This window comes from Halichoeres trimaculatus, unplaced genomic scaffold (genome assembly GCF_033239565.1).
Source record: "Halichoeres trimaculatus isolate MK-OKI-2021-1 unplaced genomic scaffold, fHalTri1.1 fHalTri1_scaffold_21, whole genome shotgun sequence".
NCBI lineage: Eukaryota > Metazoa > Chordata > Actinopteri > Labriformes > Labridae > Halichoeres > Halichoeres trimaculatus.
Window position 1 is genome coordinate 8,764,060 of NW_027437199.1, and position 24,217 is coordinate 8,788,276.

At 39.8% G+C, this 24,217-nt stretch overlaps 1 protein-coding gene across 1 annotated transcript in view; it reads right to left on the reverse strand.

Moving 5' to 3' along the window:
• The window catches only part of prrt4b (proline rich transmembrane protein 4b), a 25,984-nt gene extending 11,292 nt beyond the window's left edge, over nt 1–14,692 (reverse strand). Inside the window, exons 1-2 of the mRNA XM_074697888.1 lie at nt 14,566–14,692; nt 7,049–8,155 (exon numbers count right to left, since the gene is read on the reverse strand). Of these exons, the coding sequence (XP_074553989.1) occupies nt 7,049–8,063 (1,015 nt within the window). The 5' untranslated portion in view covers nt 8,064–8,155; nt 14,566–14,692. The remainder of the gene's footprint in view (nt 1–7,048; nt 8,156–14,565) is intronic.
• Nucleotides 14,693–24,217: the final 9,525 nt, after the last annotated feature.

Here is a 24,217-nt window from a genome sequence, read left to right on the forward strand (position 1 = left end):
GATGGAGCAGATGAGATTTAGGGGAACATTCAGAGTAGGGAAAACTGATTAGCTGACTCTGTGATGAAGCAAGGGATACCAGGCACACAGTTGGGTTTATAGATTCAGAATAAATATTAATAATTTAGAAAAAAGTGAGGCATCTGACTGGTGGGAGGAATAACGAGCCGGAAAAAAATCACAACAGCTACGAGGTAATTCCAGCTAGTGTAATCTAGGTCATGCTCACAGCAGCTGAGTTAATTGTAAGTTTTAGAAGTCTCCAATGAGAAATCTGTGTATTGCTTTATTGCACTGTTGGCTTCCACACAGCTGGAGGTCTGTTTAGGTTAAATGAGGAGGAATGAGATGAGAGAGACAAATGCACTAAATTTACACATCTGTTAAAAGGATGGGAGACTTGATTCGAGAAATGGATGTAGCTTTTTAAAAAATGCTTTCTCTTCGATGACCAGCAGAGGGCTGTTCTCAAGGTGGAGAATGAAGTCTGGTTCAATGAAAGCAGATGAAAAAATTAGTTACTTTGGAGTTTTAGGACTTCTATATGAAGTTTTTCCAGTTACTACCCCATTTTACAACCAAGCAATCCAGCCTTGTGTCTTCTCTGCTTCTACAGTAAATCTGCTGTTTGTTCAGCCCATCAAGTGAAATGAAAGGAGACATACAGCATGTCACATCTACAGTACAGACACTCTGATCTAAATTCAATTACAACAGCTAACAAGATCTGCTACAAATGAGATATAAGGACAGAAAACATGTGCACTCAACCACTTAGTCACAATAGCGGGCTCATCACTTAAACACATCACAGACATAATACTAATGACCAGCTATTTTCATAGACTCTGCTGACAGCGTAAAATCAAAGCAAAAAGGGATGCACTTATTGAACAGCTCATCACATCTGCTGAGGGATGATTATACTAATTAGAGCGACACTTTGAAGTATGGTGGTCTTTTATTATTTCTGAGTAGAAGAAGAATACCAACGCTGTGGAAGGACACCTAACATGAAGCTTAAATTGAATTTAAAGTAGCGCCCTCAATAGGAAAAGTCTCTGAGGCAATGATGTCCATTTTGGTGCAGTAGTTATTTTCAGGAGCTCCTCATTATCTCCTGCCTCCAGAAATAATAAACAAACGATGATGTTGCACCCCATTACGCTCTGCTTTATCTGCGTAAGCCCCGAGAGAGTTTGCCGGGGAGAATACATGTGTGGGTTTGTTTCAAACACAGGGCGCAGTGTGATAAGGAGGAAGAGGTATTGGTTGAATAGCAGTGTGGAAGAGTCTGATAGGTGCTATCAGGTGTCTAAAATTGGGATATTTTGAATGAAATGCTAAAATCTCTCTTTTTTCTCTTTTTGTCCCCTCTAAAATAGAACTTCTCCCGTCATCTTCCTGCTTCAAACCATTAATCATCTACAGAGATAATTAATTCCTATGAAACGAGAGACATCCCACCAGGTTTAGAGTCTTAAAAAAAAAAAAAACATAATTGTGTGGTGTATCGCCTAATAAGCTCAGGTTGGGGTCCAGGCAGGTGCATGTCATTCCCCACTTTTGCTACAGTTTCCCATGCCCTGTCCCTACTGATTGATGACATGAAAAGTCCAAAAAAATATGCCCCCCCCTCCAAAAAGGACAAAAATAAAATAAAATAACAATAATAAAAAATAAAATAAATTTAAAAAGTTTTTGATAATCAATTGGTTACCATAAAAAAAGCAAGACAAAAAAAATGTTAGCATACAGCCACCCCCTTGCTAACAGTAAGAGTGATGGATACTCTTGAAATGATTTGACATTCTCTCTATCAAAATCGTAATCTTTAACCAAGTACTTTAGTTGCGCTAACACTGTTGTTAGCATTTGTCTTCTATGATAGCTAGCCAAAAATATGTTGTTTCCAGGACTGTATGGGCCCTTCAGCTCAGAGTTGGGGATCATATCCGCAATCACATAGGTAAGACCACTGGTGACTGTATGGTAAAAACTGCATGTTTGGCTAACATAACATAAAGTAACAGTAAAATTGATGTTAGCGCTACTAAAGAAGTCAGCTAACATAAAATGCATTTGCTTTTCTGGACTTTGGAAAAAAAAAACACATTTGTTTCACTTATTCAAGCACTAAAGGTAAAGAAAGGTGAAAATAGCAGGTTAGCTACACCGCTATACTCCCAGTTCAAACTCACAAAACATTGCTGCAGTTTTACCTCAAGCTAAAGGATTTCAAGATGAGCTTCACACACTACAAGTTATCCACACCTTAATTGTCAAATGTTGTTCATAAGTTTTTGGTAGTGGCTTCATGCTAACATTAGCAGCATTCAGAAGTTAGTTACTAGCTTAAAATTAAGAGTTCTTTACTTAATCCAAATCTCTGTTTTTAGTTTTAAGAATATTATAGAAGGTATTTAAGTTTTTTCTGTGTGCTAAAGTGGCTACATGCTAGCTTAAGCTGTGTTCTAAAGGTGGAAGATGACTGATGACAAATTCTTTAAACTTCAATTTTGGCTTCGTGTTTCTTCACATCCTTACTTGCCATTAAGTGGTAAAAAGAAGTTTTTTGTTTTATTCTTTATTCTTGATGAAAACCAGTCTGACATGAAAACATTTAGCCTTCTTATCTTGGAAGTGACAAAACACGACCACCAAAGGAACACTGACAATTGTATCAGGTTTTCTAATTTTGCCCACTATTTCAAATATTGTGGTATCTTTAACACACCTTGTTCTGAAACCGCAGCAGATCAAATATAGATTGTTTGAAAATTACATATTTACATTAGTTAGGATAATCCTGCCAAAAAGCCGTGGGTCAAATCCAAAAAACAAACATGCCCCTAATCCCTCCATTTTCTTAAAACACATGAATCTGTCCAGAAAGAAGTCATTATAAGAAGATTAGCATAACATTAAAGCCACCATAGTGCTTTTGATTTGCCTTAAAGCCCCGCAAAATCTATAAGAGAGCATCAGATATTCATGTCACATGCTCCACAAGTAAATCCATTCCCATGATCAATTAATCTGCCAATGGATGTGAATTAGATTTTTTTTGGTTTAATGCTCAGATCACAGAGACAATATATCCTTAATGGAGGGTGGTATGGGCTGAATCTCTCTGCTGACTGTTAATACAGATGACAGTAATGGAAAAAGTGGGAGGAGGGGAAAAAAGAGCAAATTAAGGAACGTTTTTCAGTGGAAATGTATGTTAGTGATAGCTTCTGCTTTGAAAATCTACATTAGCACACCACACATCATCTCTTCTCTTTCTTCAGCCTGCTCTCCGCCTAATTGCCCTTGCTATCCGACATGATTTGAGTGTCCTTCTGTGGAGGATTTGACACGTGCAGAGCATTTTTTGTTTTTTTCACACCTGACAGCCTCCTCAAGGGCAACGCCTCAGTACAAACGCTCCCTCGATCAATGAAATATAACCATGTGTGGTGAAGATGTTCAACACCTCCAGTCGGGAGCGTATTCACCCTGTGCTGCTTTGAAACAAATCCCTGCACCCTGATAGATTATTCACACTGAGATAATATATGATAATGCAGGGGTGCAGTGCTTTCATTTTCCTATTAGTCTCCTCCTGTGTGTCCTTTGGCAAGGTGTAATCTTTTAACAGGACAACACTGCACCAAACATACAACCAGGGTGCATGAAATCATCCTCTACTAGTTGTCAGTGTTGCATGAATGACAAGAAGCTTTCTGCAGCCCCAACAAGACATTTCCGGCCTTCAAAGCAGCCGTGGCTGACATGTATGTCCACGGACAGAAGTGACAGGGATTTGTGTTTGTACAGGGGCAAAAAAAGATTGAAAAAGGAGGGGGCAGGGTGGGAAGTAGTGGGGAGTCTAAATGGCAAGAAGCATGTTCAGCATCCGTGAACGGGGACCGGCGAGCGCATGGTCCCACAGGAGAGGTGGTGGTTTCGCTGAGTGTGCTTTTGGAATACTGATACACAGAAACCATGGCCCTCCCCACACCCAGGCCAAGCCCCCTCCCTGCTATCGCTTTTGAACGCTGACAACAAGAGCAGACAAAACACCGGCACTGTAGACTAAACACAACACCACTGGCTTCAATGCAGGCAGTGCTGGAGATGCAACATCGACAGAGTTGCTGCAGGAGCACATCCACTCTGAACCTTTCACTTTTTCACATTGTGAGGGGAAAATTGCTGCTTGTAAAGAGTTTAGTCTCAAACCCTCTTTTTTCAACAATTCAAACAGCTGCTGCCAAAACACTCCCTTCACAAGGTCCATTAAAGGGCTGTGCTTGAGCTTGTGATTGTATCAAACCTGAAAAGGAGGCCTTGCTCACCAAAAAATAAACTGAATAATTTAACACCTAAAAATCTGTGGCAATTCTTTGAACTCAGCTTTGAAGGTCTGCAATTTAAATTAAAAAGCACCGTCAAAGTAAAAACTGTCAAAAAATTCCAACACTGTCTTAACCCTTTAGATCCCACTGTACTACGGTACCCATGGTAGCATAAGAGCTACGATTTGCATATTAATATCAAGATTGGCAGTAGATTTAAAGCTAGATAAGACAGATCAATCATTCTTTTTGCAGATACACTTTCATGTTGCATTTTCAACATGTCCCATGGCGCTGTTTTCTTCCAACATTGTGTTTGCAGATATCCAGTATGTAGCATAAACAACAAAAACCTTGCGACCACTGTTGTTCACATCCCTTCCTACATTGAATACACGTCATCATGTTTTTACAGCAACATTTTTGAAGGATACAGCCTTGACATTTTTGTATTTAGAAAAATAGATGTAAAGTTGTCTTTTTTCATAGTTTATTACACTTTTTTTAGGAACTTTTTTAGTTAGCCTGGACATGAGTCTATACATTTCATTAAAGTTTGGAGCACAAGGGTTTTATTGATTTATAGCAAATATTTTATGTAAAAAAAAGACACTACAGTACGTACAAATGTAAAGGGTCTGCATATGTTTTGGTAAGTGGATTTTTAGTTCAGAAAATGTTACCAAAAAACAAAGAACGGGTGGTTATTTGGTTTTTGTTTTCAAACTTAGAAATGAAAATTAAAAAGCGTGTTTGTACCAAGAGCCATGTCAAAGACAAATTTTTGTCTTTACTGCAGAGAGAAAGAAAAGAAAGAAAGAAAGACACAAAGTTTTATCAATCTATCTAGATAGCTATGAGCACATGTGCAATATAGAGAAAAGAAACTGAAACTTAAGTATCAATCTCATCACCAAAGTATTGATCAATACTGATTACAACATCAATATATCAATAATTTAGATTGATTGGTACACCACTACTCATAACAATAATGAATAGATCAAAGAGTCACACACTGAACACTTAGACCCATATAGTCTGCTTGATATAGTGTGGGGTCACTGTCAAATAAATAAGTACATATAAACTAAAAGTATTTAATGTTAACTTTTGGTGTGTAATCTTATATAAGCTTAGCAGTACATAATATCTACAAGTTTGATGGTGTATAATATAAGGACTGAGACAGTATAAACCTGACATTTTGCCTCATGGTAAGGCTGATGCAAAGTCTATTAAATTATTCTTCTGCCCTACACAGCACCGTCCTGACTGGCGCTCTTATTTGAAAGAGAACTTCCAGTTGCACAATTTTTTTAAAAAAAATTGGTGTTTTTGTTTCTGTCGTCTGTCTGGTATCTTAATTTCTGTTTCCAGAAACAGAAATAAAAAATAAAATGTTTTTTCAATTTTCACAAAAATCAATATTGTTATTGTTATAATTATTTTTTAATATTGTTTTCTGAACTGAAAATCTGATTACCAATTTTCCTTTATTGTTATGATGGAAAATAATGACAGCACTGCTTTCAAATGGTGCGTTTTCTAAATGGCTCCCAAAAAATCATCGAAGAACATTTAAAATACAAATCCCAGTCAATGGTTAGTCAGAATACAATCATGTCTTACACATGCTTGGTGCAGACACTGTTGTGTGCATAAATTCATCAAGTAACCCTGCTGTTATCAGCCGGACACCAAGCCTTCCTGGCTGAGAATAATCGACTCATCTTTTTCTTGCCAGACCTTTGACCTTACATGATGAATGTGTCTATACCTGCTAGGAGACACCCTCTGAAGGCTCATTAACCATACTCACACCAGACTGCCACCAGTCTTGGGGGATGGGCTTTGGAGAAGGAGGTGTTGGCTCAATGTCGAGCCAAAGTCTCCTGATACCTGCTAGATACCAGTCGCTGTTTGAGCTCATAATCTTTCTACTCTCAGTGGAGAACAAACAGGCCTATGATTCAGATTCTCCTTCCATTTACCGAGGTAATGGCAGTGTTGTCGTGGGATTTGGCTGTTTTTTGTTTTGTTCTGTTATTTTTTTTATTTAAATGGAATGTTACGCATTACTCATTGGCAGTGATTTGGCAATACAAAATCAACTCAGGGGACTGATCGTAACAGTCAACAACAACACATCACTTAGAAAACCTTTCATCCATCCACAAAGGATTACACAACAGCTTTTAAGCTTTATTCTCCTTTCTCACTGTCATGAAACTATTAACTGGAATCGTTCAAAATATGTGAGAGACAAGCGCTGGAAGAACAACAGAGATGTTTCATCAGATGTTTTGTGTTATTGCTCTGTGAAATGACTCCCATCTCTGAATATTCTCATGCTGAAACATAGCCGTCCACAGCATCAGTAGCTTAGCTAAAACCATGACTGATTAAAACCAAATTATTTGATTGAGTCTGAACTAAACTTAACAACACTTCACACATGATTGCAATCATGTTAATGTTGATTCCAGACTTGTATTTGAGGAGAATTGACAGGGTTCCTACAAGATCTGGATTTATGCTAATCCCAGGCCTTTGACCGCTTACCATGTCAGAAATGACATCGATCACGCCAAACTGTCTGCAGCCTGACAGACACCTATTGAACACTTAAGACCTGCCTACACGTGATTGATCACATCTATTGAGTCATCCCAGCCACCATTGATTCATTTCAGTTTGCTTACCTCCTGCTATTGAGAAGTTAACCCTTTGGCTCTGGCTTGTGCTTGTTATGGATTCAGGCACTAGTTCTTGATTGATCCCCATGGCTGTGGTGATCTCCCCTGGCTGTTCCTCCACGGGTCCTGACCTGGCCTCGGAGAAGCCCAGGTCTGCCTCACTCTGAGTTGGGTAAAATTCTTTCAATGTGGCCTCTTCAGTATGGAGGGTTACAGTAAGAGTAGTGTCTGGAGGTTTTTTGTCAGATGTGGTTTCTGGAGAAGTAGGGGCAGTAGTAACAGGCCTCGGAGTGTGCCTGGGCAGTGTGGTTTCAACAAGTCCTGGGATTGTTGTTATGGTTTGGGCCTCTGCCCATGTCAAGGCAGTGGGAACTGTAGTTTCTGGTGCTATCGTTGAAGAGATCTTTTCAGCCTCCTCTTGATCAGTGTGTTCCTCTGGGAGGTGTTGTGTAGTGGCACCCATGCTGGGTCTGGCTGCGTGTGTGCTGCTCTGTGGTGGGAGGGTATGTGTTGCATTTTGTTCTGGACTGCTTGTGCTGGTGGGATTGTTGGTGAACGGAGTGTTTCTGATAGAACTGCTCGTGGGAGAGAAGGAGTTCAAAACAAGAGTATCATTGTTGCTCTGCGCTGTAGTGCTGTGTGGAGAATCTGTTGTCCCTGTGGGAAGTGTTTCTGTTATAATCTCTGTCACGCTGGTTAGGAACTCCTGAGTTGAAGTGGTGGTTGGTTCGGAGGACAAGGAAATGCCTCCATCTCCTGAACCTAAATCCTCTTGAAACAGATCGGTTGGTTCTGTTGGGCTTTTCGTTGATGTGGTTGACGTAGCAGCCTTGTTGTCATCACTTGAGCCACTGTAAAAGGGGATGCGAATGTTTGGGATCCATCCCCGATACCAGCTTTGTGTTTCCTTTGGTGGCTTTGACGTTGGTCCCCAGGCAGCCTCCTCGTCAGCCGCAGCCTGCCTGTGAAGCAGCAAGGAACACCAGAGGCAGAAGGCCAAGGTCCAGAGGAGGCGAAGCATGCTGTCGAAAGTGGCGAACGGATCGCTCACATGGTGCTCTCCATTCTCCTGCTCCCTGAGGCGGGTTTGGCTGTCCCCCCTGGCAGAATGGCCTAGAAGACAAGAACACACAGAACACTTGTTGACACACTTTCCACAGACTCTTGGACAGATAAGTATGAGTTGACGAAAACTTGATGAAAGGAGCATCTGTTTGAATTTCTCTTCGTCGAACCACTTCGGAAGGCCAAGAGCGTGGTCTGCTTTTCAGCTGTTTTTCCAGACTGTAAATAAATCAAGTAGAGTAAGTATGTCACCCATTACAGGACTGCTGAAGTTAGCAGGCTAAAAAAACATGTCGTCTACCACAAATCACAACAAGAGCTTAAGTATTACGGACACCCCGCAATTAGTGGTGACCTGTCAGATGTGGTGGTCAGTATTTATGTCGTGCTGATGCTGACGTGCTTGCTGTCTTGGACTGACCAATTAGGGTTCTTGAACTTAAAGAACTTCCTTCCATATGTAACCTATTCAGGCGAGAGTAGTCAAGGAATAATGTGTGTGAGGAGGGTTGGGGGAGGTTGGTGGAGAATTAAGAGTGTGGGTTGCCAACATAAGAATAGAGGGACCTCTCTTTCTTTTGTTAAGGGCCGAGTGGTTCAAAGTCGCTAGCCTGTTGCCTCAGTGAAAAGACTGGAGCACCAAAAGAATTTCCCCTGTGAGAACAACAACCTGTATGCTTTAGCTGTACTTAACTCCCCACCAAAGTCCCCCCAACCCACTTATCCACCCCCACCAAGCTTTGGCCTTGGTTGCTTTCAATCTCAGATTTATTTGTTCTTCAAAGCGCAGGGAGAGAAATCTGTTTGTGTGGGAGTGTAAAAAAAACATCAATATCCACAGGAATAAGCCGTCACACTGAAGCTCTCACTCTCTTTATGAGTATTATTTCACACTTGTCCTCTCTTGTCAGCTTCTTTTCTTCTTTCAGACGTGTTTATTAATGACTTATCTCTCCTCACTCTCTGAAGTTCTTTCGCAGAAAGACACAAGTTCAAATTGCCACTGGCTTCAGAGTCCAAGGCTGCTTCTCCCTGATCAGTTCTTGACCTGCCATCTCCTCCTCTGTTCCTGCCCGCAGGGATGAAACCAACCTATATACAGAGACAGACGCTGACATATAAAGACTCACTCACTAGCTGGGGAGGGTCGAATATAGCGCTACCCACACACTCCCTACTTTTAGAATTTCAGCAGAGCAGCTTGAAAAACCATCTCCAATGAGGTGAGGTTGGTTTTAGGTGCCTGGTATGCTCAAGCTTGCACCGACCAACCAACCAACCCACTCACATTCACATTTGATGCATGCAGAGATCTGATTGTGGATGCAAACAGATCTGATCCTGCGTGTTAGCGCAAACTTGTTCTTGTTCACCCACACACGCTGTTGTTGGAGGTACATACGCCCACGCTCCCACACGTCTTGGATACACTTTGCAAGCATTTCTCACAGCTTTCAGAAAGGTCAATAAACCACTTAATGCTACTTCTGAGAAGAAGGAGAAAAAGAATTAATACGTTTATGACAGAAGTATTTTAATTATTTGTGATATTAAGCTCAAGGCAACATATCAGGCATTCTTTACTGCCTTTATGTTGATGCCACGCATAGCTGATCCATTATTCAGACTGAAGGGAGTGTGTGTAATTCCTGTGGGCATTCTCTCATTTCACATCAGTATCATTTTCACTTAGTCCCACCTCATGCTGGAAAGGAAGCTCATGTTGAATATCACTTACTTCACTTAACTTTAAGTGGATCAACTCAAAGCACATTTTGCATCAAGCAAACAGAATTGATTATTAGCATTACATCTATTTATAGAGTTAAAGCAACACTACATGTGATTTCAGTTATTTACTCTGAAATATGACACTAACTTTTATTCCAACATAGTTCTCATCTACACCACTGTATCTCCCAAAACATTGAATACAGAATGCATGAGCTGTCAATCATGATGTCACTTCCTCTCTGTTTTTAAAATTTGCAGTGAACGACTTTAATGTTATACTCCTTTTCAGCAGACTGTCTGCTACAATTTTGTGTTAGTTGCAGGTTTGTACGATAATTTGTTACCTGACAGTGTTGAAAATTACGATGACTCAGTACATATTTCATATTCTGGATCTCAGTATCCAGAATATTGACAGAATCTGGACCGTACTTTCACATCTGTCAGCAATTATGGTGACCTTGTCTTGTATTGTTTTGCAAAGCAATCCGACCATTTATCGTGGAGTTATATACAAATATGGTGAAAACGGCCCTATCTCACAATGATAAATAATCCTTTTAAAAAATCCTGGATCCAGACAGTGATCCTGATCACCTCCAAAATTTAATCACTCCTTTCTCATCCCATTTTGAGCTTTTCCTGAAAGTTTCATTAAGATCCATTTGTTAATTTTTGAGTTATGTCATTCACAGACAAACTCCCAAAAATATAACCTTGGCTGAGGTTAATATCCCAGAAAAAATTAGCTCTTAGACATGAATCAGCATAAAAACAAACAAACTCAGAGGCTGAGTTTATGACCTGTTCTGCTGCTTGTCAGCAGAGGGAGCTCTAAATATTTTAGCCTCAAAGCAAAATGCTGTTATTGTTATTAGCCCCAGTGTTGAAAAGTGAAGCCAACACAGGAGTGCTAAATAAATAAATAAATAAATAAATGTATTTCCTTTAGCGTCCACTTGGGGGTAGCACCAAAAACTCAGGAAGACAAGAAACACCAACCGCAGTTTTTGTCCACTTTGACGTCATATTCAATTTTTGAACTTTGGGGGTTACCACTAAGCTAATGTTTGCAGATTTGCGTACAAAAAGAGTTTAGTGTAGCTCAAGACTCGGACCAATAGATATAATACATTTTGTTTTATAAGTGAAGCTTTTATTTGTACCACAAACTTTTGTGTGATGAATGTGGAAGTGGTTTATAACCTGAAGAACTTTTCCACTGTCAGGAGCTTCATCATTTGTTTTCTAAAAAATCAACAAATCACTGTAACTCTTTCCTGTTTCAGCACACAGGCCTTTAACTTTCTCGTCACCCCTTGTCACCACATCAGATGCATGCCTGTTAGTGTAGGCATTGTCTGCTTGACAGGCAGCAGAGCAAGTGGAAAGGAACTATAAAAAGTGTCTGCGGGGAATTTACAAGTCCCCCTCCATTATTTTGCTGGCGTTTTGTCTCACTGCTCCTGACAAAGACGGGGCCTGCCACTGTAGTGTGCTCAATGGAGCGGTGACTGGGTAAAGAGAAGGAGAGGCAGAAAAGAAGGGCAGAGAGCAAAAGACAAGGACGATGGAAGAGAAAGAGCGGGAGACAAAGACAACATATTGACACTCAGTCGTGGTTTTCTTACTCCGGGAGAGTTGGCTCTGCAGCAGCTTCCCTAATGCTCAATTTAGTCTATTGCTTAGCCCCTTTCATTAACTCAGCAGACAGACTCCTGTCTTTCAATTTGGCCTTCGTGTTTGTGTTGAGGACAAGCTTCTACTTGCTCCCTTCTCTCTGGACCATCAGCCATCTTGATCTCAATCATCCTTTAACCTGCTGTCTGTGTTTCTCTATGGTAAAGCTTCATTCTGCATTCATGGACAGGAATATTTTGATATAACAAGCCCCTCTGTGGCTGTAAAATGTAAAAGCCAACAAAGAAATGAGGGTAACAAGGGTGAGAGGAAAGAAACAAGAGGAAGAAGAATATAGTCAGAGGTTAATATAAATAAATAAATAAATAAATGAAGTGACTGATTTAAGGTGTGTGTCGTGAAATGAGTGATTGAGATGCAGAGGAGAGGCACAAATGGAGATGAATTGTCTGTGGCTAACATCATAACCAGCTGTAAGCACTGAAAGGCCCGAGGATCAATGACACAGTACAGCATAATGGCGTAATTTACCTCCTGCAAATGGCTACTGCTGTGGGTGAAAGTATTTTTTCAGCTGTGTGGGTGTACATATTTACGAGTCTGTGTTTTCACCCCCTTATTTTCACACTCAGGGTCACATATCGTGCTTATATTTACATGTACGTCCTCCCACGTGATGTGGAGTCCTGCATTTTTTTTTTGATTGCAGCTCTTAAAAATCACCAACATAATCCTCCGTTTGAGGAGTCAACTTATGGCTTTGTCCTGTTGTCCTCTCCTGACTTTGTCGACACTCAGGGATGTCAATACAGCTCGGATTCAATCTGACTGTCCGCTTAAAGCCAGCAGGGATTTATTCTGCAGAAAGCAGCACATTTGAAGGGCTTTGTGAAGTGGGGAGCTTAACTTCACAAACAAGTGTCTGGTTATCCTTCCGTCAGTCTAAGCATGTCGCTGTCATTTTGGTAATGGTAAAAAATTGTACCTGTTTTGAGTAGAGGAGATATAAAGAAAATCACAGAGGGTGTATTTATTAATGTGATTAATCTCCTTTTTCCAAAGTCCCTCGAGACCAGGACTCATTTTATGGTTGGCGCAATTCCTCATAATAAACAACACAACTACAGCCATAAATCAATATAGCAATTAAATTTAAACAGTTATTTACAATCCAACACATTGTATTTCAGAGCTATCTAAACATTAACTATTCGCAGCTCGTCCACCGAAAACTTTCATTTTAAAGAAACAACACTACCCGTGAAACACACTCTTTTAGGTCACAAAGACATTTTTTGATGTTTTCATCAAATCAAAGTAGCATGGAATAGTTCATGTCCATGATCTTTTCACACATTTGTTGATTCGTTAACACATTTTTGGACTTTTTTACGCATTTGCAGATCTGTTTACACATTTGCGGCATGTCCTACACAAGCATTTTTTCTATTTTGTTGAACACATTTGTAGATATGTTTATGTCTTTTAACATCTTCATACGCATTTGCTGAACTTCTTATGCATTTAAGAATTTTGTTTACATTTGGTGTATACACCCCAAGTGTTTGCACCAATCTAAAGCCCATACGTTGGTTAGGAGTTTTATTTCTGAATTTCAAGAAATTTCTAAACTTCTGAGGGGCAATATTGTTTTGCTGCAAAAAGCTCCATTAATCCAGAACCGACCCCTTTTTTTGTTCTTTTTTAAAGATAAGCCAGCTAGCTTTAGGGGGCGTGTAGCTCGTTTTTGTTATATTTGACAGAGTAAGGATATTCAACGAGAAAATTTGTACTTCCACTTTGATGCCTGCCAGTCTAGAAAATACAAAACTTCTGACAGGTGCATTTGCTTGATTTTTAGTTTCACCCATCCCTGTTGGCGCTTTGCTCCCTCGTCAGGGATGAGACAGTTTGTGGTGTCCAGTCACTTCCTTTGGAGCCTCACACTTCTAACTTCAATGGGTGCTGCTCTCAGCTGTTTTGAGAGGCCAAACATCTGTTCAAGAGGCTAAATTAACTGCTTCACTCGGACCAACAGGTTACGAATGTCCAGCAGGATTTGCAACCAAACACTGTCCTGAGTCCTGCAATTTACAAACAAGATTAATGCCTGGCTATTCTTGTCCGTTGGGTTTTGTCTCGTGATTCTTTGAAAAGCCGTTGTACTTATCTGATTCCCATATGCAGATTTACTCCCACGGCAATAGTTTTCTCTAGATTTCCATTCAATTTGAAAAAAAAAACAAAACTTGTTGATCCTCTGAAATCTCTTTTTTTGGGATCCTTCATGCCTTGTACTTCTGATCTCTCTAAAACCTCACTTTGACCACCCCAGAAACCTACTCCCCATGCTTCAGGGTGACATTAATTGTGCCTGGCTGATGCTTGTGTTACCCCTGCAGCTAATGAATGCACTGAACCTGCTTGCCATAGAGGACGCTCTCAGATACACAAGCGTTCCACCGGCTGCCTTTGCCATGGTGACAGCTGAAGCCAAAGACGTCGCACTAATCCAGCGGATTTGAGCACCTTTTGGTCTCCGCTGTTCCGCATGTGAGAACGTGCTCCCCTCACATGCAAATGGACAATCACACACACACATGCTCAAACACACATGGTTGCAATATTATTTGCTGGTTTGCTTACATCAAAACACACACACACACACATGCATTTATATATCCTGCATGTCTTTAAGCTTGAAATGAGTTCCTGACATGAACCCTTGTACTAAAATCATGTACCTTGATTTTGATTCTATATACAGATGTTAATATATTATATGGAGATGACATGCTCTGAAATATTCTGCAAATGCACTACTTAAAGACTTCACCTGGTCTCTTTAAAACCCAAAACAAGTCTTCAGGTTAAATGAAATACAGTCAAATCTAGAGATACAGTTTTTGTCAATGTGTACCAACATATACAAGAGGCAGACCCACACATCCCTGCTCATGGCTGCAAAACAGCTGATCAACACACACACACACACATACATACAGAGATATACAGAGACAGAGAGAAGGCAGGGAGGTGGAGCTGAGAGTACAAGCAGAAGAAAAAACATTTTAGCTTCTTACCTGCAGATTTATGGAATAAGATGGAGAATCCACATCCAGCTGTGTGTGTCAGTGTGTGTGTGCTGCAGGAGAGACCGTCTTTCTGAGCCTCTGTTGGTTTGCCTGAGTGGAATCGAGTTCCAGTCTCTTTCCCTCCCACTATTTCCCTCTCCTCCTCCTCTCTCTCCTCCTCCCTCCAGTCCGCTCTATCTCTCTCGCTCACTGCATCAGTGTAGTCCACTGCTGTGTGGCTTCCGTCACAATGCCAGTGGTCACACCTCAGCGAGCAAATTGTTCATTAGAGGGGATCAGTCAGGACTGCGGACACTGGGGAAACAGAGTTAGGCATCAGGATACAATCGCTTATGCAAACACACGTGCCGAGTTTTGCATGCACAGCTTTTGCAGAGCAAAACATGCAAAGACAAACATGCTGTGTGGGGGTAAAATTTGAATGCAACACTTCTTTTGGCCCCAATACAACATGTGTGTAGCGGTTTAATTTGCTCTTTACTAATCCATAAATGAAATTAAAATTTGTTTTTAATTTGCCCCGTTAGTCCATGCAAGAAGGACTCAGAAGTGACTGTATTCATTGTTTCTCTTAGTAAAATAACAACTCTTCAAGTGTTGTGAAGTCACTTTTGGTACAATTTACAATTCACTTGGGAGACACTTTGGTTCAAAGTAACTTACAGTTGACGGTATGGTACCGTGCTCAAGGGCACCTCGGCAGTGCCAAGACCTCTCCAGCTACTACCCCTATTCCCAGTCTTAGTCCATGCTGGGACTTGAATCAGCAACCCTCCAGTTAAAAACCCAAGTCCTTATGGTCTGAGCCTCTGCTGCCCCTTGGTATAACATCATTTGGGTTGCAACCAGGTGGACAATTTCTGGAAAAAATCAGGAAAGTTTTTGAAAAAATTCGGTGTAAATTTTTGCTCGGACATAGTTTTTTGGTGTTGTGTTGCTATAAACTTAAATGTTACGAAAAAAAAACATTAATAATAATAATAATAATAATAATAATAATAATATATTTTTTCTTAAAAAGAAAAAAGTCCTGGAAAATTTTGGCTTAGAAATTTAGGATTTTTTTTTCGCTTGTTATCAGCTTGAATATTTTTTAATGATCTTGGTTGAAACAACATGAATGGATTCTTATACAACTCTGTACCATGAATCAGGTGTGCAAACACTTCTAGGCAAATTACATCGTTGTCAATCACACATAATTGTACTGAGGTGACGGTAATTGATGGTATGGTTTGACTTTAAGTAATAGACATATCTAAGTCAAACTAAGAAAAGCTCATCAAAAAAAAAAAGATATATTTGGAGCCTAGCCACAACAAACTTTTATCCATATGGTTATGACTGTTAGGCTCAGTCAGAAAAAAATCCCAAAATGTAATTTAAAAATGTTGCACATGCTGGCATGCATTCTGCTTACAACAAACCGAAAGGTTTAATATTTATGAATGTATATGACCAGATAAATTTAGTTTATATAAATTCCCCAAAACTCCTGTTAGTTACCATAAATTTCCAAAAATTCCCATGAAAAGTGTCCAACTTTGAAAAATCCTGGAATTTTGCAACCCTAAACAATATACTGGCATTTTCAGGGGCTGCACAGTAGCAGTTGTGGTGATCCTAAAAACTCCAGTTCTTCAAGGGTTCACTCAGGGATGGCTGCAGAACCCCCAGAAACCATATACAAATGAAGATAATGCTGGGATACGTTCTGTATATGTTCAATACGGCCCATGTTGCCTATAGGCTTCAAAACTCTTTATCAGAAACAAATGGGTGATGTCAAAGCTACTACGTCTACATGTTATACAGTCTATGGCTGAGAGTACAGTGAGTTCAGTGTGATGTACATTCTAGTTCATTCTCGAAGATCAAACTCTGAATCACATTTCAAAAGGGGAGAGTCAAGGTTCACTCCTCTTTTCCACACAGAAAAGCCCCAGTCTGGATTCGACCCTGGGTTAGTTCCAGAGTTACTTACAGCCTGGTCCAGCTTACCAGGAGTGCCAACCAAAACACCAGCATCCCCACTCACACTGCTCACTCATAACTTTCCATTTCAGCCTGGTAGTTCAAAATCATAGCCCCCAGCGGAGTGGGAAAATTTAAAACTTCAGGGATGAGGGTTTATTTACTTTCCACTTCAGGCTGAGTGTTTGAAATAGTGGTTCTGACTCCAGTGGGAGAAAGCAGCAAGATCCATCTGGGAAAGCCCTGGACTGGACTGAAACTTGAAATCCTCTGAAAAAAGAAGTAGAACTACCCATCACACTGCCATTTGTTTAGCTGTTTTCAAATCAAATTGGTTATTCACGATGTAGGTCAACATGAACGTTTGGAAGCACCAAATCCCTTGACCATTGCCTATTTCTACTACAGCAAGTGGTTAATGTTTATGACAAATGCATTTTTTCTATTTAGGTCTTCAATGGCATACTAACTCAAGATTTTTGTTTGTTTTTGCCAGAAATCAGCAATACAACAATCCGTCACCCTGATCTTCATTATTTTACCTTCTGCTTTTCTACAAACGATGTAAACGTCTTCTAAACAATGGTATTGAACTTTGATTTTGTGTTACACAACTGTCTAAAAAGAACATGGCACTGTTAGACACTTGGCAGCCAAAGCAGCAAAAATAAGAGCCATAAATACACCGATTAAACATCTGCTTTATTAGTTTTACTGCATCCCAATTCAAACACAAAACAACCTACGTCATGTCCATGACAGAGTTTGCATGAGGTCATTGAGCCTCACCTTTAACACAGTTTTGAACATTATTTTGTCATTAGCTTATCTCTGTTGGCATTTTATGTGTCCAGCCTATGGAGGGTGTTACTGTCGTACACCAACTTCCCTCTTTCCCTTTCTTCTATGATCCCCAGGAATTTCCCAAATATAGAAACAATCAACAAACCCCCCATCCCAAGGAAGCACAATTTCCTGACAGCTGTAATACACAGTCCTGCCTGCGATGTAGCCCCCTCCTCAGCTTGGCTCAATCCCACAAGATCGACTTAATAATATGTGTGACCTTGGCTCTACTTACTATTCTTAACACCTTTACTTTTACCCTGGTGAGATAAGAGACAAGTTTCCTGCTCCCTCTGCTTTGAATTCAAGGTATTGTTATATTTTTATAAAGAATAATTGGTTTTGGATTGGACACACTGTCTGCAGACCCACATCCTCAATACCTGGAATACACGCTCAGTTATCCTGACCTTGAAAAGTAATCAAGACAGGCATACGATTTCACACAAGATTATGACACAGAATAAATCTTGACTATAAATTTTGAAGGTATAAACCAATTTTTTGTTTGTTTGTTTCTTATGCATAACCTAAAAAAATCTATACTTCTCAGACCTTACATTGTAAACTACTGAACTGTAACCTTGTGTAGCAGCTCTTTGCACCTTATAGCTTTAACAGCAACAACATCACATATCCCATTATAGTCTAACTGTGTGCAACATTAGCATTGCTGTGTGCTTTAACAAAACGTAACACGTTAAGAAAAAGTCTTCAAAAATGTCATAATACAAAATTCTAAAGGTAATAGTGATACTCATTAAACAAGTCGACATGTATGTGGAGATTTGCTGTTTTCTATACAGGTTCTGGGGCGCACAGCTTCAAACCTGTTAACTTGAAAAATAAATAAATAAATAAATTATAACAACAATACTACTACTACTACTACTACTACTAATAATAATAATAATAATAATAATAATAATAATAACAATAATAATAATGATAATAATAATAATAATAATAATAATAATAATAATAATACTGTGAAAAAATATGGATGGGTCAAAAAATGACTCCATTGTCTGTGTGGTTAATTAGACTCATTCACTGCTATCAAAGCAATGGTCAAGTGATAGAGTTGGTCATATCTGAATCAAAAGGTTGCTAGATCAATCCTGTCATGCTGTCTACAAACCCTCGTGTTCTTGAGCCAAACACTTAACCCCAGAACTGTTGTACAACCAGTGTGTGAATGGAATAATGCCTGAAATACACCAAATACTTCTGCAGTCTGTTGCATGTCGAGTGCGTTCGTCACACCAGCTGCGTGTTCAGTCTGGCAAGCTGCATGTCTGATAGGCTGTTTGACTCGCAAAACCGAGGAGTTTCCGCGCTTCTCGCTCCATTGATAAGCCTCTCTTCATTCATGTTGGGCTGTAAAACCTCAAACCTGTTGACTCCTGGTCTTTTCCCGCTCATTATGTCTGTCTGTTGTTGATGTCAAACTAAATAGGATCTGGTTTTGACATGGTTTGTTTTATTTTGAAAGTCACTGGGTGATTTTAGATTGTTTCTATGCACTACTTCCTGTCCCTTCGATCTTGCCTACCATGAACTGACATGCCACAGCTTTGGCATCCGGCAAAAATGTATGGTTGATTGTTAGGTGGAACCTGCCGGAGCAGATCTGGTGTATTTCAGCCATAACCGAATATGGAGTGGCTCTTCACATTGTCATACATACTGCATATGAATATCTTGTGAATGGCTGAGCGTGACTTGTAATGTAAAGAGCTGAAGGCTCATTCACCATTTAACTCCATTGATAATTTCTTGGGACTGTATCATGAACTTTTACACATACTCCTGTGTTATCAGTGTGACTAATGGCACAGGACTACACCGTGTTAAAGGGACTTCTTGTGCTTCCTCAGGTCTATTTGGCATTGTGAGGACACTGAAGCAGATTGTTGTCCTCCAGAGAATACTGAGAAAGCAGTGTTTGTGTGTGTGTGTGTGTGTGTGTGTGTGTGTGTGTGTGTGTGTGTGTGTGTGTGTGTGTGTGTGTGTGTGTGTGTGTGTGTGCATGTGTGTGTGTAGGATTTTATACCAATGTCCTCTGCTTGAGCAGTCTGCTGGCTCCAGCTCACGGAAAGTGCCAGACAATGGCAGATTGTGAAGATTTTTTTTGTCTTGAAAACACACAATGGACTCTATCAATAGATTATTGGCTCTACCATCTATATACACCCTAGCCTGGGCCCTTTTTTCTGTCTTTTTATAGTGACAATAGGGTCATGACCTTAAATGTCCACAAAAAATTAGTTATGAAGACAACCAGTCTCTCTGTATGAGTGTGGGTGCATACCTTTCCGCCACATATGCTGTAATACTCTTAGATAAACTTGTCAGAGGACTTTTATTAATCATAGTTTGCATATGGAACATCAGCAGTCACAGTGTGAATATGTCCTTTGAAAAAAGTAAATCCATAAGGACAGTCTGACATGAGGAAAAATCCAATTCACACCTCTTACTCCTGAGGTTCATTGCACCCTCCCAGTGTGTGTGTTTGTGTGTGAGTTGCAGTGACTTTTTATGCATCCACACAGCTTTCCCAGCAGATTTGATGTGACTGATTAGTCCTGATAGATGAGGATCAGAGATGACCTTGGTGGGCAAATCATCTGCATCAAGCAGCCTCTGGGATAACCATGTTTGTCATAGTGGTTCCTATAACAGAACAAACAATACTTCATGTGACCGCTTTGATTTTTTTTTCAAGCGTGTTAAATTATGAGAGTTTACTTCAAGATCTGTTTCGGCCAAACTTAGAGCACTTTGTCCGCTTTTTGTCTTGGAACAAGTTATGTGCCTGTTTGGTGGCATGGCTAACTGCTAGCTAAAACTACAATCTGGAGGATACACTCAGTGCAACAGTAGAATTAACTTGAAGTCAAGTTTCAGTCAAGTGGTTGATTTTGAGACTACTATGAACTAAAGAGCTCATTCCTGATTAATTAAGGTTTAGCATCTGTCCTTTAGGGGGCGATAACATCCAACAGCAAGACACTTGGCACAAGTACATCAGGCTATTACAGCCTTTTTGATTAAAGTACAGTTTGCTGCCTCAACAATAAATCATCTATTTTCAAGAGAAGCAAGAAGCTTCACTTGTTATGTTGCTATCGTGTTAGCATAAGCTACTTTGCTTAGTTGCTTAGTTGTGCTACTTTTTAGACAAATGAACTAATACAAATCATTAATATGAGTCTGTTCTCATAGATGAGCAGAAGCTTGAATTGATGGTGTACTTTGCTATAGTTGGCGTGTTTATAAAACACCTGTTTACCTAATTGATTGTTGTAAAAGGTTGAATGAACACTGTAAGTCTAATGCTACCCATTGATCAGCTCAGCTTGTGTGACAGTTTATATTTGAGCCCAAATCTGTCCTTTAAGCAGATAATCATACTAGCTACTGTTTCTTGTTAGCACCTAGCATTACGGGAAGATTCATTTTTTGTTGTCTTTCTACTGAAACACATGCCTGGTGTTTCTGGAGTGCTATGAAACTGAACCAAATGAATACAGGTGCTAAGGTAAGATAAAAAATATTCTTACCATGCCTATGCATATTAACATACAACTGGTATCCCATGATTGTTTGTACAGGATAGCTGAAAAAGCTATTTCTTCTTCTCCCCATGGTGCAATATCTAATATGACAGATTGTTTGAAACACAAATGACAGCCTGAGGTTTCCAGTGGGGATTGGGACGATGCAGATGTTGCCGGTGTCCGCTGAGATGTGAGCCCGCCATCTGCAATCAATGACTGAATGTTTGGACCAACTGTGGATGTAACGTGGTTTCCATACTAATAAGGAAGATTGATGAGATTAAAAAAAAAAAAAATCATCTCCACTCCCAGATGACAGTTGTCACATGTAAAATTAAACAGCCTCTCCGCATATTATGGATGCAAATGGATCCCACATGGCGGAGCGTGAAACATGGATGGAATGAAGGGATGATGGACAAGATAAAGAAACAGGAAGTGACACTTGATTTGCTGTATCAGCCATAGCGCTGCAGTATTTTATGGGAAGATTTGTATCATGTAGTGTTATAATGTGATTTTTTTACTGGTACTTTTCTGCTTATCACTAAGTAAGTGATACACTCACATACAAAAATCAATAACTGGGTTTGTTTGATTGTTTCTTTTTGAGCATTCTAGCATTTTTCAGCTCATTGTTTTAATTCTACCTCTGAAACCTTTCATGTTTTGTGACAATACCAAATAATTGTTTAACTCTAGTCCATACCATAAATGTCTTCTGATTTAAGCCATGTTTTTGAATTTTAGTCTGGATTTAGTTTGTAAAATTACTTCCAAATAAGTTTTGAGCAAACTTTTTGTAGTTAGAGTCTACTGTTTGCAATTGCAGATTTAGTTTAAAGTAAACATTTAAATTAAAAAGAACATCTGGGGTTTTTTTTATAGTTCATTTTTAGTTTACATCCTTTAATTTAACATAGGATTACAAATTGAATTGTCCCCTGTATTTGGTTACAGTCGTGTATATCCCTTCCTGACTGCAGGCCTACAAATAGCAAGGCATCAAAGTTAATCCATTGCAGCGTTTCAAACTGTTCAGTAGCACTTATTTAGCCTCACATGGCATTGTTGCACATGCCCCCAACAAACCCAAGCAAACAAAGTTAATCTCATGTAACTTAACTCCTCTGACATGCTTGGAGTAATTCTCCAATATGCATGAAGAGACAGAGAGGCACATGATGCCAGCAGAAGTACAGTACACAATGAGTGAGAGGAGTCAAGAGAAAGACTGGGAGGAAAAAAGCAGGAAGCTGTAACGGAATTTCCACACCCTGATGTGGGAGGAGAACAGAGAGACGACATTCTGCCCTCTCTTCCCTCCTCCCTTCTTTTATCCCCCACTTTCTCTTTTTTGCTTGAACAATAGGGGCCCGGGTGAAACAATGCAAAAGGGAAAGGCTGGAGGTTTGAGGGGGTGGTCTGCGGTTTGGAGAGGGCCATGGGTGGTCAGAGAGTGATGGAAGCTTTCTTTCGTTGTGACGAGTGTGTTGTATAGAAAATCAGTGGGATGGGGGAGGTTGTATGAGAGTTTGATGTAAGAAGGGGGAAGAGGGATGGCTAGTGTTGGGGATAACACAGACACATGGCCCAGAGGCCGAGGGTTATGTTTTTGAGGGACTCCAACATTTTTCTGCCTGACTGAGTCTGAAAGTGATCACGCTGAGCCAGGCAGGGTAAATCTCAGGCTTTGCACAGATTCACAAGTTGGTGCACAGACTAAAATCCTGAATGAGGCTACTGGCATGAAGGCTGGACTGACAGCCTTTTATTGAAATAGCTCTTGATGTGAACATGCTCTGCAGAATGAAGAGTTAGATTACATCTGAGTCACTAGATCCAAACAGTTCCCATGCTTTGTGTTGATATCCTCATGGGCACTGAAAAACATCTATACCATGGCAGTCAGTCAAGTTTACCATGCACTGTAACAGTGCTTTATTTGGATGTTTTTTTTTTACTGCAAACTTTGTTACAAAATCTCAGGTTTAAACTAGCTGCACTATATCTTACCTTCACTATATCTATAGTTAGGAACTAGCATTTTGCAGATATGTTTTTTGAAGGTTGGTGGAGAAAAAATTAACACCCGGAGATAAAGAAAGAGTTTACATGCATTCAGAAATAGGGAAAAAAAATATCTTAGCTTCAATAGCTTTCAACAAATAGTCATGTGACCACAAGTGAATATCTTGTGTGCTCAAGTTATTTGCTCACAATCACTGTATCCTGCATGCACAAATTACTTTTTTGTGAGCTTAGGAAATTGATCTTGTGCATTTGTGTGAGTGCAAGATTTTGTGCACATAAGATAAGAGTGATCACCTTACTGGACTCTCAGGCCTATGCGACAGTCCATGTCTCCATGCTCTGCATGGTGGTGCAGAGGTTCACACTGATGGATGACAATTAGAAGGTCTCTGGTTTGCATGTTGCGGTTTGTGTCTGTTGCGTGCATGAATTTGGTTGTCTATCTCTGCATATTAGCCCTGTGATAGGCTCCAGTGTACTTTACCATTCATCCATTTACAGCTGGGATAGCTCAGCCCTCCTGCACCTCTGAATGGGAGAAGCAGTAAAAGTTATGTGGATGCTCTGCTACCCCTCAGTGGTCAAAATGAGAAACATTTGACAATCACTAGAAAATAAATGCTGTATACTGATTTTGGTTTGTTTATTTTTTAATATCTGAATCTGTGAAGGAATTTCCCTGACTTTTTAAAATCTCTTTCAAAAAGCAATTTATATGCACATTTTAACAACCAGAGGCACAAATTGTTGTATTTTTAGTTATTAAATGATAATAAATTGGACAAAACAAAATGAAAAGCACACAGAACATTACACATGTGCATGTTAATACACTCCTTAGATTTGAAAAACAGACAAAAAAAATGTGATTCAGGGACTTGTTTCTTATTGCAGTAAAACCAAAGGTCAAACATAAAACATACTGGAAAATAATACAAAATAGTGTGTCAAAAATAACAGGTCCATGGAAAGGGGAGGAAAACTGCCTCTGCTGCGTGTGTGTGAAAGAATGGAAACACTGGATCACAACGCTGACAGCCATTTAACAGTCACCTACAAAACACTGCCATGACAACCACAGCTCACTTTTACAGCGCTGAGATGAAGTGACGCTGATGTCAGGGGTTTTGAAACCACGTGAGCTTAATAACAACAACAGACATCATTTCAAATTAGAATTTAAAACACTGAGAATCAACCACATAGTCTGTTAACTTTAG